The following is a 17,740-nucleotide window of genomic DNA, read 5'->3' on the forward strand; positions in this document are numbered from 1 at the left end:
TTTCTCTGTTATTTGATTCATAATTTAAATCCCCAGCTGGTCCAAAAAGTCTGTCACATTGTTTTTTATGCTTGAACAGATTTCTGTTGTTGAACTACTTGACTTAAAGGCAGAGTTCGTATTATTTGCAGTGGGGTTGTGTAATACTGGTATCCATAGTCAGTACAAATGTAGTGTGGACAACATTGGCTGTGTGGACAGTGTCTGTGGACAAAGTCAGCAGCAAAACGTATTTTATCCATCGGAAGAAATCTATTTAAGTGCACGCTATACTTAGAATGTTTTCACTACTTTACTAGCCTTTTCCAACATGAAACCACAGTTATATGAGCCAAATAAAAAGATAAGCACCTCACACAACCCCACTTCAAAAAATCTGAATTATTATTATTTATTCATTTTTTATTTATCTTAGAAACATGCCTGACCAAGAAAAACTGAGTTTCATTGCCAACTATACATTCAATTTAACTCTCAGCAGTGCAGCTTCCTTGTATAAATGACAGAGAGGAGGAAAAATTAGGTGTGAAGTAATAGATGCCTTAAATAAATTTAATTTTACACCACCTGGTAACCTCGGTTATATATAACAGTTTGCATGTGGAACAAGAAGTTGCAAGTTTTTGAGTTCCACGTTGTCTGAAACACAGCATAAGCAGCAGCATTAGCTTTCACCTTGAATGCCACAAAAATGCATCTAAAATGGGAAAGAGCTGTGATTGACTGAACAAATAGATTCAACAAGAAATCAAAGCGACCTTTTTACAGAACGCTGAAAGCTAAAAAAGAGAGAAGCAAATGGATCGCTGCGTTTCACAGAAACAACTGGAATCCAGGCACTGAAACCTGGATTTGCAGTTACCACTTTATGTCAGGTATGATGAATTTTTGGGTGAAATCATACCGAAAGTTAAATACTGTATTGATTATCGTTGCTCATCATTAGTGCCTCTCCAGTAATGTAATGAAATAAAAATATCTGTACTGAACTGTCCACATACAGCCAGAATATCCTTTGGTGTCCTGCTCGCTTCAATTTTACCAACAAATCCCACCTTGACGTAACGTTACGACCAAGCATCCAGGCTTTGTGTTTCCCCAGTGAATGTCCATGAACCACTGTGTCCTTAGTAAATTATAAGATTCACTGTAAGTCCAACTGCCTTTAATTTAAGCAGATAGTTGCTGTTTAACTCCTTGTTTCAGTTTTTCTACTCCAAGCCGCCATGTTGCAGGATGTTTTGCTGCTTAGCCCGACTGACATATAGATACCGTTCAGGTTTAGCATTTGTAAGCTGTCAGCATGATCTCATTACCCTTGATCTGTTGATGACAAAACAAGTAAAATATCCTGATAACTTTTGCCTAAAATAAATGGAACGCATTTATTTAGTTCCTTTCTGGTTGTCTTACCGCTCCAAGCACTTTACAATGCGTGCCAGCATTCACACACACATTCAAACACTAATGGCAGAGGCTGACAAGGTGCCAACCCGCTCATCAGGAGGAGTTTAATGCTCATTCTGACGCGCTCACACAGAGCGATGGCACAACCTTCTCAAACAATTAGAGGTTCAGTGTCTCACCCAAGGACACTTCGATATGCAGACAGGTGGAGTCAGGCATCAAACTGCCAATATTCCTCTGACTCACAACCAGCCATAAATAAAAAATTATTTTACAGCGTACTTTAAATTCCAGTGAGTGAGTGACAGTTGGTTTCCTCTCATCTGCGGTTGGCCAGTTGGCCACTGAGCAGCTCAACAGACGCCCTGCTCAGTCTCAGTGATACTAAAGCTGTTGAGGGTTTCACCTCCAAGAACCACACCCACATTTTTCACCAACTTCAGCCTTCAGCAGCAGAAATACAGTAAAACCTACAGATTACATGTTTTTCAATTACATTTTATGTCATCGCCATTATGTTGACTGGTTGAGCCTAAGCAGTGTCCCCCTTTGAAATTTCTATTCCAGCCTTGCGTTACTGTTTGCCTGTTTCACATTAATTAGAATTCAAATTAATGCTGAAAGTTCCCAAATGAGTAAGTGTGTGTTTATCGGTTGTGAGAGCTCATTAATAATATTTTAGAAGGGGTAAAAGTTTTTAATGGTTTTTAATGGCTTATTTGAGCAATGTGTTAATGGAGTCTGGCAGGCATGAAGCAGTCACTGAACTCTAAATTTGTATTTTCAGAGCAGCTGTTTTCAAGATGATGGGCTTAACAACTGATCAACTTACAGTGGAGAATTTGCTATTTATTGTCAAATTACGAAGTAGTGTTCCTGCAGCCTGCCTGAGCTTCCTCGTGTCCTGGGAGGAGGGGGCAGGGGCAAACAACTCGCATCAACCATAGATCATATATTAAATAGGATTTCAACCCATTTAATATCCAGTCTATGGCTCCAACTTGCTAGTGTTTTTTTTTAATGTGTTTTATATTGTTCCTGTGAAAGTCTGTTAGAATGTTTTTCTTCTTATACTATCTTCACAGGATACCATACGTGACCATGTAATTGCTAGAGGGGCCCGGGTGATATTGAGATGCCTACAGCACCACAGAGTTGGGGCCCCTGTCAAGAAAATAAAAGAAAATCACACTTTTGGACGTCTAGTGCGAGAGCTTATTATTGACATCAACTACATCTCGTTTAATCGGTCTCATTTCACAGATAAAAGCTGTGAGATACTAACTGGACCTTAAGTAAAAGGACTGGTGTGTAGGATTTAGTGGTATCTAGTGATGAATTTGCAGACTGCAAACATCTTGCTTCACCCTTCCCTTCAAAGTGTTAAACTACGGGGACGAAACACAGTGCCCCCCACAACCTGAGGACAAGCACTGAAGCCAAACTACGATCAGTTTGAGATGTATGGTTACGTTTGTGTATACCTTCTTATCTCTCTGGAGCTGTTTCTGTGAACTGGAAACATCCCCTTTCATGGAAAAAGCAAATGAGGGAAGCAGTCAACCTTCTATTTCTGGATCCGCCATGGTCATCCCTCTGTCTGGCTCTCTTTATTGTCTCCCCTCCCTCACTCCTATTTTATCTCACTCTCCCTACTGTTGCTGAGCATCCACATCTGTTCAGCTCGCTCCGCTCTCATGCTTCTTCCCTTTGTCATAGAGTGAGGAATTCCAGAAGTAAAAATGACTTTTTTTCCCATACATTGCTGACAGTGGTTTTCAGATTTAACCTAAAGTGTAAACTAAAGTGTATTATTTCCCGCTGTTAGAACCTTATTACAGTGGATTTTCTTAGAAAGTAATTGGGGGCACATTACAACAGAACTGGACTGTAAAGCAGACTAATGTAGTGTGGGCACAGTGCCAGACCATTGTGGTGGAGAGGACGCTGAGCCGGAAAGCTTCCAATTTACCAGGTGATCTATGCTCCAACCCTCACCTCTGGTCATGACCGAAAGAATGAGATTGGGTTCACAAGTGACCGAAGAGAGTTTCCTCCATATTGTGGCTGGGCTCAGCATTAGAGATGGGACGAAGAGCTCGGAGTAGAGCCGCTGAGGTGATCTGGGTATCTGATCAGGACACCTCCTGGACCCCCAAGGTGGGGCTGTAAAGCATTGCTGGGGAGAAGGACACCTGGATCCCAGGAACCCCGGAGAAGAGGAAGAAGATGGATGGATGCATAGATGGATAGATGGATGGAATAAAATTTATCAATTAGCTGTTTAGAGGTGTTGTTAAGCAGATTTTGTCACCTTTGGACAGAGCCAGGGGAGCTGCTTTCCTGTGTGTCCAGTTTTTGTGTCAAGCTATCTGCTGTCTGGTTTTGCTTCAAGATTATAAGATAGACATGGGAGTTGTATCAGGCTTCTTACTCTTAGCAAGAAAGTTAACATGTCTACTGTAGTACGTAGTACTGTCTGATCTTTGTCTCTATTTTTGTCATTGTCTTCCTTTGTTCTCTCTTAAAGGACCAGTGTGGCAGATCTAGCAGTGAGGTTGTAGATTACAACTGAACTCACCTCACCCTCCCCATCCAACATGCAGCAAAGGGCCATATTTTGGAATCAAACCGTACATGGGCTGCACACTCTACCAACTAAGCTGCAGACCCCCTCAAAATGGCTCTTTTTAAGGTAATGAAAACACAACAAATCTTATTTACAGGTGATTATACATAAATGAAAGCATACTTGATGAATATTATATTCCAATCATGCCATACTCTGCTAAGAGATCCTCCTAAATCTTACACACTGGATGTTTAACCGTTCTAATTAGCCCACATTCACCTTCTGCTCCTGCGTTCTACTACCTGTTTCCTACTCTGGTCGTCCATCCCTTCCTAAGCTCTGTCTTAGCTTCCAGCGCTGTGGTTAAACCTAGTTCTCATTATTACCTACTCTCCACAGCCTGTCGGGTCAGTTTTAATGAATAACAGTCTTAATAACCATTGTCTTGTAACTAACCACTTCTCCTATGTCCCCCTGCCAGTTCCCCTCTGCCAGCTTTCTCTCCCTCCATCTGTCACACCCTCCCTCTCCATTTTGTCATCCCCCTCTCCACCTGTGGCACCCCTGCCATTTGTCCAGTGAGGTCATCCCTCTGTTCTCCCCTAATCCTGCGAGGTGCTCATCTTTCTGCATCCACTTAATCCGCCTGTGGCCCCCAGCCCTGACCACATACACACGCAAATCTGCACATTTGTGCACATGGACTCACAGTTATTCTTGTATTGTATACTCGGACACTCAGTAATTCTCACAGTATGCGCGCGCTCACACACACACACACACACACACACACACACACACACACACACACACACACACACACACACACACACACACACACAATCGGCCCTCCACCTCTCTGTATAAAACTCCCTCTGCCTGTTCAATAGCCATTCTGTCTGTCTCTGTCCCTCTGTCTGTCTCGTGTCTGGTGATAACACACCTTCATACAGGTACGTCTGTCTGCCTGTCCTTTAATATGTCCTCTCTAGGTTTTGTTCTCATAGGATGACAGTAGAATGAAATATACCATTTAAATATTAACATCTGATTTTTCTACACAGCCATTGCTTTCTATTCATTTCACTGGAGTACCATCCATCACAGTCGAGGACACTTTGTTGCATGTATTCAGTTTTTGCCACTTCTTAGAAGAGAACTGTTGCTTGTTTTTGCATTTAAGGGTGCGCCAACCACCCTTTTAATGTAAAAAGAGAACTGCAAAATTCAATTAACTGTCGGTTCTTTCAGAATTTCCAACATTATGTGTGGCCGTTTAACTTGATTTTGCAACGGCATCATTTGTCAGGACGCTGCTTCTTGACACTAGAGTTAAATCTTTGATTGTCTGAGCATCGCTGAATGCATTGCAGGAAGAATGTCTTTCTTTTAAAGACCTCAATTGCCATTAAACAGTCATGTAATTTAACAGTGTTAATTCATTATATATAAGCAATATTCATGTGTCAGTAAGTTAAGTTACGCGGTTGTGAGATGAATGTAAATCAATTGCTAGCTTGAACGTTATCAATCTAAAACTCTAACCACTGTAATGGTCCTTGAGCATCATTTGTGTCACTGAAATCTCCATGTTACATCCTGATTTACTGGCCATTTCTTCTCTTGAAAGAACTTGAAAAAAATCAGTATATGTCAAAACAATACGCTTTTACTTAGCCAGTCTGTGTCCTGAGAAAATGGTCTCTTCACATTTTCTAGCTGACCCCAACACTTATCTAGCCACAGAAAGAGTTTCTATTTAATCTTATTAGGTTTTTAAGTTTTTTTTTAAGATGACTGAGACTTTGGCTGCTACAACGACAAATTTTGAATATTTTATACTATATCCTGGATACACTGTAAAATCATCTGTGCTTGCAAGTGTTGACAGGTACCTTATGTACCTCTTCTATACTGGCTAGCTGTGTGTCTGTGTCTGCATAGCAGGCAGTCACACTGACATGAGGCTACAATTTCGCACATTCAGAAAACCACACTGCATCATAATTATGCAGGTGTAGATTATTTATATCCACACTGATTTATAGCTTGTATGTATGGTGATCTAGTGTTGGTTGGAAATCTGATGCTCAGACACAGCGCGAGGACTAACACTGATCTAACAAGAGTGCCCCACTTGTGCCAAACTGTTCATATTCCCGGTCCAAAACACTGTCATGAAAACATCCACAGCAAATGGTCGCAATCATCAACACTAAAACAAATCCAGCTAGCTAGCATTTCTTTGTTTAGAACTATCTGTCAAAGGTCTGACAGCTAAAATACATTGTTAGTTTCAATGACCGCACATAATAAAGCAATGTCCCACAAGCCAGCGCCTCGTTTTGTGCAGTGGAGTCTCATTGTAGCTGGATTGTTTTTCAAAAGGATTTTACCGACATGTTTCCTTCTCTGCTTGTCTCCGCTTTAAAATACTGTATATTAATAGCCTACAATAGCCTCTCTTTAACACTAATGAGGTATTGTTGCACACCCATTCTCCTTTACTCCACACACACATTGCCCTTGACTAAAATTAACCCCGCTAAGGCCTGAGCCTGTTCCTGCTTGGAACTTGACTCTCTCTCCCAAATCCCCTGGTACCCCCCATCTCCCCACCCCCTCTCCGTTTAGCAGGCGGTTTCTGACTGTCCCTACAGAGGTGTTGAAATGTGCACCTCTCATTCATCCGTCCGTCATTACTCCCCGCATCCCTCTCTCATCCCTCATGTACTTATTTGGGTTTTACCTTTTTGGGTTTTACATACCAATTCACCTGAGCCCTCTTTACCTGGGTGGACGTGTGTGATGTCAGTGGCGGGTTGTCTGAGATGTTGATTCCCAGAACCCAAAACCTGTTCACCTGCTCCTCCTCAGCTCAACTGGTGTAGACAGTGTGTGTGTTTTTGCCTCCTCTCTCAGGAAAGCAACCATCAGCTTCTTGGTTTTGCAGTAGGTTGTTTCCAGTGCACAATCCAGCTGAGGATGGTGGTATCATCTATGAACTTTGCAAAAGAGACCTCTCCATGTCAGGGACTTAAGTTATGGTTGGAAAGCATGCACAGGAGGAGAATGAGCACACAGCTCTGGGGCGTTCTGGTGTTCAGCACTAGACACACATCTTTTTCTCATTCTATCATACCATCATCCTAACGTAATCGTCCCTTGGCTCCTGATACTGACGCACACTGATACTGAAGCACACCCTCTTGCTGTTTGCTTTTTGTTAGGTTTAGGCCCAAAAACTAGGTTAGGTTTAGGATAAGGCCATGCTTGGCATTACCATAACTATGTTAGACTACGTATGTCACCCAATACCCAGCCCAACTCTATCTAACGGAGGGAGGATCAATAGCAGCGCATGAAAGATTAGAGACTTGCTGATTTGCTGCTGAAAGGACTGATGGTGTCCAGTTACACCGAGCTGCTGAGCTTGGCATGACAATGGGCACAACAACAGAGAGGAAAGACAAGGCAGGGCTTTTCGACGACAGTTACCGCCTCTATAAATTCAACTGCACAGTCACAGGACCACTATAAATTCATCCTGATGACAGAAAGGTAGAGACCGGAGCAGAAAATGAGAGGGTATGATCAGATTTTAACAACTTTTACGAGCAGCTATTGCTGTTTGAGGGTTTTAATAATATCTAATAGAGTGTAGAAACGTAGTTAGACAATATATTGAAGGGACCTTTTACCTGTGTCAAAGCACTGCAGCCAAACTGATGACAAATGTCTTAAGTTCATCAGTTGCTTGTCAGTTGAACATGTCAATCTGTGAAAGCAGTTGTAAAGATGGAGGTGTTAAGTTTCGGTACACTGTAAAATCTAAATAGCAGTGTGAGGAAATGTCTGTTATTTTTTTGTGATGAGAAGTTACAGACTCTTTCAACACCGATGTTCTTCACCTGTTCAGTGTTTCAAAGTAAATCATCCCATCTAATTTGTCAGAGACACCAGGACAGAGGTTGAAAGGGTGCGTGAGGACAAAAGCGGACAGAGGGAGATGGATGGAGGGGGGACCAGAAAGTGAGAGAAACTCTATCTCTCTTGGTCTTTCTGTGTTTAACCCTTGTCACATTCTCACCTGTTGACGCTCCATCAATCTCCCTGCGTTGGCCTGCCAGGAAGGTGTCAGCGTACCGCCACTGTGTACGTCTGTCTGTCTGTGTGTGGTTTTATTCCAGGACAATGGCAGCTCAGTGGGTCAATTTATAGCCAAAACCATCTCAGTGTGCGTTGTTTGTCTCTGGGTTTGTGTGTTTCTTCTATCACCAAAGTGATTAATCACAGGAAAGAAAAAGGACTGTAGCCACCTGTGATTTAGTGATGATGATTCACTCATGTGCTTATGCACAGGCAGGCCTTTAAGCTTGCGTTTACATCAGATTGGTTGTTCAGTATTTTCAATACACCTCATATGAGTTTTCCAGACTTCCTGGAAACCATGACATGCAGGTTCACTGTTGACTCTTAAGGGTGAAAGTGAAGTGGAATTATTATCATGATGTCCGGGTGTCTGTCTGGGTGTGCTCTTCCTCCTCTCGGCCAAAGTCAGCTGGGATCTAAAAGTCTAAAGTCTAAAACTGTGTTCAGCTCCTAATATTCACAGAACAGCAATGTAATAATTCTCAATTCTTCTGGTGATTTTCTGAAAATTCTATTGAAATTCAAGCTACATTTTGGGCGCCCCTGTAGCTCAGTTGGTCCTGTAGAGCGTGCACCACATCTACTAAGGCTGTCAGTCATCTGCAACAGCCTCAGGTTCGACTCCCACCTGCGGTCCATTTGCTGCCCCTTTCTTTCTACCCCCTTTCTTGTCATATCTTCAGCTGTCCTACAAATAAAGGCAACAAATGCCCCCAAGAACATCTGAAAAAAAAAAAAAGTTAAGCTACATTTGGATGGAAACCTGGCTACTGGTGTACTGATGACTGCATAAGTGAAATATTTTACCTGCTGGTGGAGCTATATGAAAAGTCAGGGGATCAGCAAAGTCAGGAGGCTTCATCCTCTGTCGACCAAGAATGTTTGCCTGGCAATTCATCCAACAGTTGCGGAGATATTTCACTTTGGACCAACCAACTGACGGACTGACTGACACTGCCATGTAGAGTCAGCCTGCAAGCAGGGCTTAAGTTATCTCCTTATTAAAAAAAACATACACTGCAAGAATGAAAAAGTTGTGAAAATGCAAAATTTCGAGGCAACTTGAGTCTTATAATCGCCCCTAGATTTGTCTTTCAAAAGCTGTTGAGTAAACTCCTTTAACTGAAAGTGAATAATGGTAAATAATTTAATATTTTCACTTTCAACCATTTAATTTGATTTGTTTCTTTGGTTTGTTTTAAAACTCCGAGTTTGAGTTTGATCCAAAAATTCAATCTAAATCTAAATTCAATCTATAAATGTTTTGTTATATCCCATTATTCTGTCAATGACGCAAGTAATCATTTCCTAGCAGTCAGTGACATCTTATAATAGCTTGTTTTGTTTGACTGAAACCCAATGAGCTGGAACAAGCAAATGTTTGGTATTTTCCCCTCATTAGTACTTTGTATGTTTCTTTTTAAGCACATATATATTTGCTCTTTTTTGCAGCCATGTCAGATGTAGAAGAGGAGTACGAGTGAGTAGAGCAGCATGTATTTATTTGTGTATTTCAGTGTAAATGAATCAGCCGTGATGTCACCTGATACTATGTTCCTCTGTTTCTTTTCCTCATTTCTCCAGGGAGCAGGCAGAGGGTATGTTCAGTGGGATGTGTCCAAATCTGTCACACACTTTGTGTCTCTCACAAACACATTAAAACATATCAGTGGAGATCTGCCTGAGACATTTAACTGTATTTGTGTCTCTGGGCCTGCTTTCTTCCAGAGGCAGAGGAGGAGCAGGAGGCCGAGCCTGAGCAGGAGGAGGAGGAGGAGGAGGAGGCGACTGAGCAGGCAGAAGAGGATGCAGGAGGTAGGGTTAGGAAAACTCCAAGAATGTGAAGCAATCATAGAGGACAGCTGCCTGTCATATAGCATGTCTGGAGATAAAAGGGACGAGACCATGACACAAATGTCTTCCATGAGATAAATGTTTGTCCTTGTTGTCTGAAGCAATTGTTCCTTTCCTTCTTCATAACTGTGTGAGTTGTGGATCACACCATGCCGCTAACTCTTACCTATCAACTTCCCCTCTATTCTGCTTTCCCATTGGCTGACACTGCTGGTTTGGGCTATCAGAGCAGCAGGAGTATCAAGGTAAGGTGACCACATATCCATCCATCAATTCAGTTCAATTCAAACACCATTTATGGCTCGCCCTAAAACCCAATACCCAGTTTGTTAAAGACAAGAAGATGATTATTTGCACCTGATTATGAATAAGATTTTTTACCTGCATTGTATTTTAATACCAAATATAAATCGTGCATTAATTCAACTTCATATATGTATGGATGAAATCATGTCATACCTGATCACATTTCCACCGATATGTCGACCGTCCCTTTGTTTCTGTTGTGAACATTTGACTGCTTTTTTTTTCCATTGCCTGCTATTGCAGCCAGTTTTAAAGGTATAAACATTCAAAACAGAAATCAAATGTGATATTTCTATAATCTTGTCTGCATTAGTCAGAATGTTTTATTCCAAAATCAAATATCTTACAAAGGTTTAAAGCTCTGCTAACATTTAACAGTGGATGAAATAACCACATGTAATGTATAAAGGACTGCTTGTTGACAGAAGTAAGTTGTAATTCAACAACAAGCTTTACAGGCAGGTATAGTTTCTTTTAGCTCTTTGTTTGTGTTTTGACAGATACTGCTGACATGAACTTAATTTCCAGCAGCAGCAAGCAGCTGTTTTCAGAAGCAAAAACAAACAAACAAACAAACAAACAAACAAACAAACAAAGCTTGTAAATGTACCTGCACCAAACAGGACAAAGTGAGTGACACACAAGATTAGCAAAAAAAAATATCGACTAACAAAGTTCATTACAAACAAAGTTAACAACAATTTGTCATTAACTTTGTTTCTCACTAACTTTGCCATTAACAAACTTTGTAACTGAAAAACTAAATTAGTGTCAAACAAAACTAGCGACAAACAAAGAACGGTTAGCTGAGTCGTAATTATAACTAAAAAAAATGGACACCAAAACAGTTAAAAGGGGAGAGAATGACTGAAGTTACATTTATCATGTGACTAGAAACACATCTCTACATGAGTGTCAGTATTGCAAATGGCAACTGTTTGCTAACATTTTGGCTATAGCAACTTTTAATTATGTTATCACTCAATGATGTGTTTTCAGCTTGTTCTGCTACTTCCAGTTGCCCAAACCGCCATTTATTATAGCTCTAAGAGAAAGTGAGCCATCATAACAGTACGGTACTGTGAAATGTTAGATGTTTTATTTTCAGACAGATTTATTTCTTTTTAAATTATGAACAGGATTAAATCTCTTAAAACAGATATGAGGCTCTTCTCGCCACTTGGAGATGATTCACACGTCAACGAGGGTTTAATTTGTGAGGCTGTGGTAATGTTTCCTTGCTCTGTCTCTGTTAGCTTTACACTTTCATTGGAGCCACATCTTGTTCTGTTCAATTCATTATTTGTCCCAGTAGGCAATTTAATGGTGGAGCAGCTGTAAAAAACATTTAATGACATACAATATAACATACAGCAGTTGACCATGCAGTCCAAGAAGACAGAAATATCACACTGATATAATACAGCTTCTGTTTAACATGTTTTACCTTTAAAAACTGTACAATGTTTTATACATTTCTACAGCTGCAACCGTCGTATGTATTCTGACATTCATAATTATGCGCATGCACATAACAGATGTGAGTTTTAGTTCTACAAGAAGTTCTCTGAGGATTCAAAACTTGATGAGCGGGGCCAAAGTATTTCATCTCCAAAAAGCTGGGAGCCATTCAGACTGTGCACTTTGGTCACACCCAGTTCTACCTCAGAGAACTATTTGTTCAGTAAAACTCCAATCTTCAAGTAAAAAAGTATCCCTATGTGCATTATTTAATAATGAATGCTCCACAAAACTACATTTCCCTGTAGCCACAGTGGGTGGTACATATTAGTGCCAGTGAATGGAGTGGCTGTCATTGCATGATGGGAAATAATAGTTTTAAAGTAATAGTTAAACTTTTTGGGACATATGCTTATTTATTTTCTTCCTGAGGGTTAGGCTGGATGAGAAGATCCCACTTTCATATCTTACTGGTAAATATGGAGCTGCAGCCAGCAACCAGTTAGCTTAGCACAAAGGCCGGAAACAATGGGGAAACAGCTTGCTAGCTACCAGTAACTCTAAAGTTGTGTAAATTATTCAAATATAAAGTTTCTGTTAAGCAGATTTGTTTCCTTTAGGCAGAGCCAGGCTAGCTGTTTCCCCCGTTTCCAGTCTTTGTGCTACGCTCGGCCAACTGGCTGCTGGCAGTAGCTTCTTATTTAAGTGTAAGATTGGTATCGATCTTCCCATCTAACTCTCGGCAAGAAAGCCAAAAAGCATGTTTTACAAAATGTCTAACTATTTCTTAAACTTGCTGCCTATGCAGTATCAGATATTAACTTTCTTTCAATCATTCCACACCTTCCCCCTCCTTATGTCCTCATTTCCCCCCATCTTTGATTTGTCACTTGTTTTTCCATTCTATTCATTTTTGCCTCTTGATCATTTTGTGTTGATTTCCTCCCTCCTTCCTTCCTTCCTTCCTTCCTTCCTTCCTTCCTTCCTTCCTTCCTTCCTTCCTTTGATTCTTTACATTTCCATGTCTGCTGTAAATATTTCATCCTCCTTTCCATTATCTTTCCTTCTTTTCCCTTTTTCCATACCTTCTTTTCTACATTTTCACCTCCTTGCTTCCTCTCCTCCTTACTTTTTCTGTTCCCTTGCTCTCCTTGTGTCCTTGTCGCCCATCATTAATGACTCCTGCCTTGCTCCATGTGTTATTTCTGTTGCCCTCCTCCCATCTTTCATTTTGTCTTTATGTGGCTGGTCCGTCAGATCAAGATGCCCAGGAGGAAGGTGAGAAATAGTAGACGTGTGGTTCCCTAAAAGGGTGAAACTCCTTGAAAAACTCTCCTCTCCTCAAGCTAAAGACTGTGATACTTAAAAACATTTGGTCTTTTGTTTTATCATAACTAATACAAAATTGCTTAATGTTTTCTTGGCTTTCTCACTCCCATGCTTGCTGTGCTTTCAGTCACATTAATAGCTTTATTACTAAGTTTTAGATCTGTGAAGCTGCCCTTTCACATTTTTGAAGGAAACATTCACTCATTTGATAATTTTTCTCATCTTTCTCTCTTTCTTCAACAGAAGAGGAGCGCCCCAAACCCAAGTACGTTCACCCAATTTGGTTGTTTGGTTATAGTAGTTTTCTCTTTCTTCCCTCTTATCTTATTGTGATCTTTCAATTACTCTCTCAAAATTCTGCCATTTTGGGTTTTCTGTTTTTTCTCCAGGCCTATGGTGCCTCAACTTGCCCCTCCAAAGATCCCTGAGGGAGAGAGGGTGGATTTTGATGTAAGTTACGAAAAGGGAATTAACCCAGATCAGTATTGTTTGTTTTATTTTTCAGTGTTGCAGCTGCAGCACAAATCAGTTAGTTGACCTGAACAAACTGTCGACTCGACGCTGACTTTTGTTTCAGTAGAGTTCATACAAGATCACTTTGAAAATCCTCCTGACTTACCGGGCTTTTAATGGCTTGACTCGTCTTACTAGACTCTCACTCATGTCTTTGTGCTGCCTTGTTTATGGTTTTGTAAGTGTTCATATGACTGATAAAATTTCATGGAGGTACACCTCATCGACTTAGCATCATTCTGATAAAAAAGAAGCAGGGCTGAATACACAGAACACTGCAAACGTATCATTGGTAAAAAATAATCCATTTCTATTGTAGTACACCTTACCTGTTGTATATAGATGCCCATGTGAAATTAAACACTCCCTTGTTCCATCAGGACATCCACAGAAAGCGTATGGAGAAGGACTTAGTCGAGCTGCATACTCTCATCGACGTCCACTTTGAGCAGAGGAAGAAGGATGAGGAGGAGCTTATCGCCCTAAAGGAACGGATCGTAAGTTTTCACTTATGTATTAACACTTTTAAAATCTGTGCAGAAGCGTGAATGGGAAACTTAACACCTGGTCCAGAGGAAACAGACACTGGCTGACAATGGGAGAACATGATTTTGCTGCAGTTTCCAAGTCCTGAATCTTCACAGTAGCAGTAGAAAGTTACATTTACTCAATATTACACTGAAGTACCATTTTGAACTACTTATACTAGAAATATTAACCTTTTTCCTCCATTACATTTATCAGCTACTACTTACTGTACTTTACAGATGAAGATATTATATACAAATCATATGATGAGTATATAAATAAAGTGCATTGTTAAGGGTCAAATCGCTTTTGCTTGTGACCCCTTATAAAAAGCAGTGTGTAGTTGGGGCCCCTAGTCACATTACAGATGTCTGTTTTAGCAGAGGCATTTCCCATCGAGACGTCTGAGATGGTTTCATTGAAATAATAAGACATCAAAATATACAATATTTCAAAGGAAAATCGAAGATTAGGGAGACGCCCAAAAATTGAATATAAATGTGTGTTCCTGGTTTTCCATCTTTACTACCCCATAAATCACCTCATCTCAGATTCATTTTGTAACCATTCGGACTAAAGTGAATGATCTGAATACTTCTTACCACTGAGACGCTCTAAGAGTGTGATGCTGAAAAATAAAAACAGACATTTCTGCTGGCTCAATTAATGTTATTTATTTGTTTCTTATCAAATGTTGCTTAATGTTTACTACATTGCATGCTTCGTGGGTTTTTTACTTTGTTTTCCATCAGGAGCGCCGTCGGTCAGAGAGAGCTGAGATCCAGAGGGTTCGAGCAGAGAAGGAGAAGGACAGACAAAACAGGATTGCGGTAACACAAACATTTACTTTATCTAGAGAGTAAAGTGTTTAAAACAGGCTTTGTAAGTTGCATTTCAAGGATACACTGGCTTAGTATGATTACCCAATGACTATCCACATGATGACTAAATGTACACAAACTTTGTGAAACCACTATTCATTTATAAAAAGCTGCTCGATACAGTATGAAATATCCCCTCCAGGTGCACAAAAATCCAATTCAACATGTGAACGCGGTTTTCTTACTCTGTCCTCACTCCTTCCTTCTTCATTTGACAGGAGGAACGTCATCGAAAAGAGGAGGAGGAAGCCAAGAAGAAGGCTGATGATGACGCAAAGAAGAAGAAAGTGCTCTCTGGCATGGGGGCGAACTTTGGAGGCTTCCTGGCCAAGGTCAGACTGACAGTAGTAGAGATGATGGTAACCAATGACGATGAGGAGACACAGAGGATCAGTGAGGACTGTGTGTGTTCTGTTCCAGGCTGAGTCGAGGAGGGGGAAGCGTCTCACAGGCAGAGAGATCAAGAAGAAGACGCTGGCTGACAGACGGCAGCCGCTCGCCATCGACAGTTTAAGGGAGGATGGGCTCAAGTGAGTCAGCTCCTAATGTATTTCCAGTTAACCAGTGATGTTGCACCATTATAGCAGCTTCAAACTGGGCATTTATGACATTGAACTAACGAATTTATAAATTTATATCCTATTGTAGATTTTTGCTGACAAAGAGCAAAGATGTATTGAAAATGTCAAACTGATGGAACGTTCATCGACGTTCAACATTCGGTGGGATAAAGGACTGAAGGACAAATGGGACAGTTTTTTGTTATTTGGTTACAGGATAATCAGACTTCGAAGTGATGGGCGGTCCTCGATAGACATTCATGGGGATCCGCGGGGGGATAGTAAATTATAGCTTTAAAATTTCAAACAAGACCCACTATACATTTCCAGAGACTACAAGTGAAAAATAGACATTTTCTAAAACCCAGTAGATTACATCTCTCCCTGTTTTATAAAAGGTTAATATTTTATGTAAAGTACTCAACCCCAGTACTTGAGTCAAAGTATAGATACTCCTGGTCAAATGTTACTCAACTACAAGTGAAAGTTGCTCAGTCAAAATTTTACTTGAGTGCTTGCCTTTAAAAATACTTAAGTATTTAAAAGTAGAAATTACGAAGGACACTTTCTAGTATCAATACAATGCTGTATTGTTTTCACGATGCATTTTCAGAACCTTGTAACTCTCTGAAAGCACCTAATGATACCTACCTGCCTACCTGCAATTATTTCTCTTTTTTAAAATTATGATAACATCTTGTGATTTAATTTTGCCTGCTGTTGCCATTACCATGTTTTGTTTGTATGAAAGGGGGAAAGCTTGCTTGCGTGTGTTACAGAGCATGCCTGGATGACATATTTCTGCTTTTACAGCAACCCCAGTTGAGAGCGGGTGCCATGATTGGTGTCCATCTGTGTTCAATTGCATTGTAGATAAGAAAAAAACAGCAGCATCTGATTTCAAAGCTATGCTTAGTCTGAAAGTAACAGGTAACGACAATCTTCCTAGGAGTGTAGTGGCATCGAAAGTACAATATTTATCTTTGAAACGTAGTGGAATGAAAGTCATACGTTTCCAAAAAAAAACTAATACTCAAGTAAAGTATAGATACTCAAAAAATTTACTTAAGTACAGTACTCAAATAGATGTACTTTGTTACTGCTAATCATATGCATGAGCCACAATCAAAACAGACTAACTCAGTAGCAGTTGCTTCTGTGGAGACCCACATTTGAACACGAAAAAAGCATAAATGACCACAACTCACAGCAAATGTCCATATCTGTTATAAATTTTCTTTCGTCTTTGTCTTTCCAGGCAACGGGCCCAGGACATGTGGAACCGAATCTACCAGCTGGAGTCTGAGAAGTTTGACTTCATGGAGCACATGAAGCACCAGAAATATGAGGTACAGCTGTGATAGCAAACAGAAATGATAAGGAAAAGTGACAGAAAATTAATCAAGTAATCAATCAAGTAATGTAGAATGTTCAACATTTGCTAGTTACTTCTTCTGTTCTACTGGTGACAATCTTTGGAGTTTTGACTGATCTCTTTCATACAACATTTCTGTTACTCCCTCTTGTTCAGTCCTTTTGTTTGCCTCTTGCAGATCATCGTGCTGCTGAACAGAATTCAACATGCTCAGAAATTGTGAGTAGTTTTATACAGAAGAATAATAAACTATATATCTTCTGTCTTTGTGTTTCTACAATCTCTGTTACATCCTTTTCTTTCTTTCTCTTCCCTCCTACAGTAAAAAGGGCCATGGAAAAGGGAAGGTGGGTGGCCGCTGGAAGTAAAGTTAATAATAGAGGAGAAAGAAAAACACACCAGAAAAACAATGAAAATAAAAAAGGGGAGGCTGTAGAGGGATGGAGGGATTACACAATTCCTCTCCAGTGTTTTGTAATGCCAAAGCTGCTCTGCCGGCCTTTTCCTGTGTGTGTGACAGACTTTGAATGTTTCTTGATAAGCTGTATTGATAATTAAAGCAACATGCACTCAGTTTTGAGGTGATTTTGTCACAGTGTCATTTTTACTTGTCGTTTCGTATTTCTAAGTCCATGGCTTCAAAAGGTCAGCTAAAGCTTTTCTAAATCTAATGTGTGTGGATCACAACACCGAGAATGGTCACTGGTCTGTGTTTAACTTCTGTACTCTGGTTTATACTAGATATATTATGTGTAAGTCCAACAGCAAATTAAAAACAGAACTCACTCAAATGAAACAAACA

At 40.3% G+C, this 17,740-nt stretch overlaps 1 protein-coding gene across 3 annotated transcripts; it reads left to right on the top strand.

Annotated features, from left to right (window-relative positions):
• The first annotated feature begins 9,849 nt into the window (after positions 1-9,849).
• tnnt1 (troponin T type 1 (skeletal, slow)) lies at positions 9,850-17,518 on the top strand. Of its 3 annotated transcripts, XM_084744494.1 has the most exons (12): positions 9,850-9,946; positions 10,213-10,230; positions 13,010-13,030; positions 13,325-13,346; positions 13,471-13,531; positions 13,975-14,091; positions 14,875-14,952; positions 15,222-15,335; positions 15,424-15,533; positions 16,822-16,912; positions 17,117-17,157; positions 17,261-17,518. In XM_084744494.1, exons 5-12 carry the CDS (start codon positions 13,475-13,477, stop codon positions 17,304-17,306), a joined length of 654 nt encoding a protein of 217 aa, XP_084600620.1. In that variant the 5' UTR covers positions 9,850-9,946; positions 10,213-10,230; positions 13,010-13,030; positions 13,325-13,346; positions 13,471-13,474; the 3' UTR covers positions 17,307-17,518. The 3 variants fall into 3 exon arrangements, with proteins under 3 accessions (XP_084600620.1, XP_084600622.1, XP_084600619.1); XM_084744496.1 differs by lacking the exon at positions 13,010-13,030 and having other exon boundaries at positions 9,855-9,946; XM_084744493.1 differs by lacking the exons at positions 10,213-10,230; positions 13,010-13,030 and having other exon boundaries at positions 9,864-9,946.
• The last annotated feature ends 222 nt before the right edge of the window (positions 17,519-17,740 follow it).

This window comes from Lutjanus erythropterus, chromosome 19, assembly GCF_056507025.1.
Source record: "Lutjanus erythropterus isolate fLutEry1 chromosome 19, fLutEry1.hap2, whole genome shotgun sequence".
Taxonomy (NCBI): Eukaryota; Metazoa; Chordata; class Actinopteri; order Lutjaniformes; family Lutjanidae; genus Lutjanus; species Lutjanus erythropterus.

Bases quoted from the DNA above. Each gene is read 5' to 3' on its own strand.
- tnnt1 (XM_084744494.1), top strand. From the start codon at position 13,475: ATGGTGCCTCAACTTGCCCCTCCAAAGATCCCTGAGGGAGAGAGGGTG. The intron at 14,953-15,221 runs GTAACACAAACA...TTCATTTGACAG, and splicing joins ACAGACAAAACAGGATTGCG to GAGGAACGTCATCGAAAAGA. The intron at 16,913-17,116 runs GTACAGCTGTGA...TGCCTCTTGCAG, and splicing joins TGAAGCACCAGAAATATGAG to ATCATCGTGCTGCTGAACAG.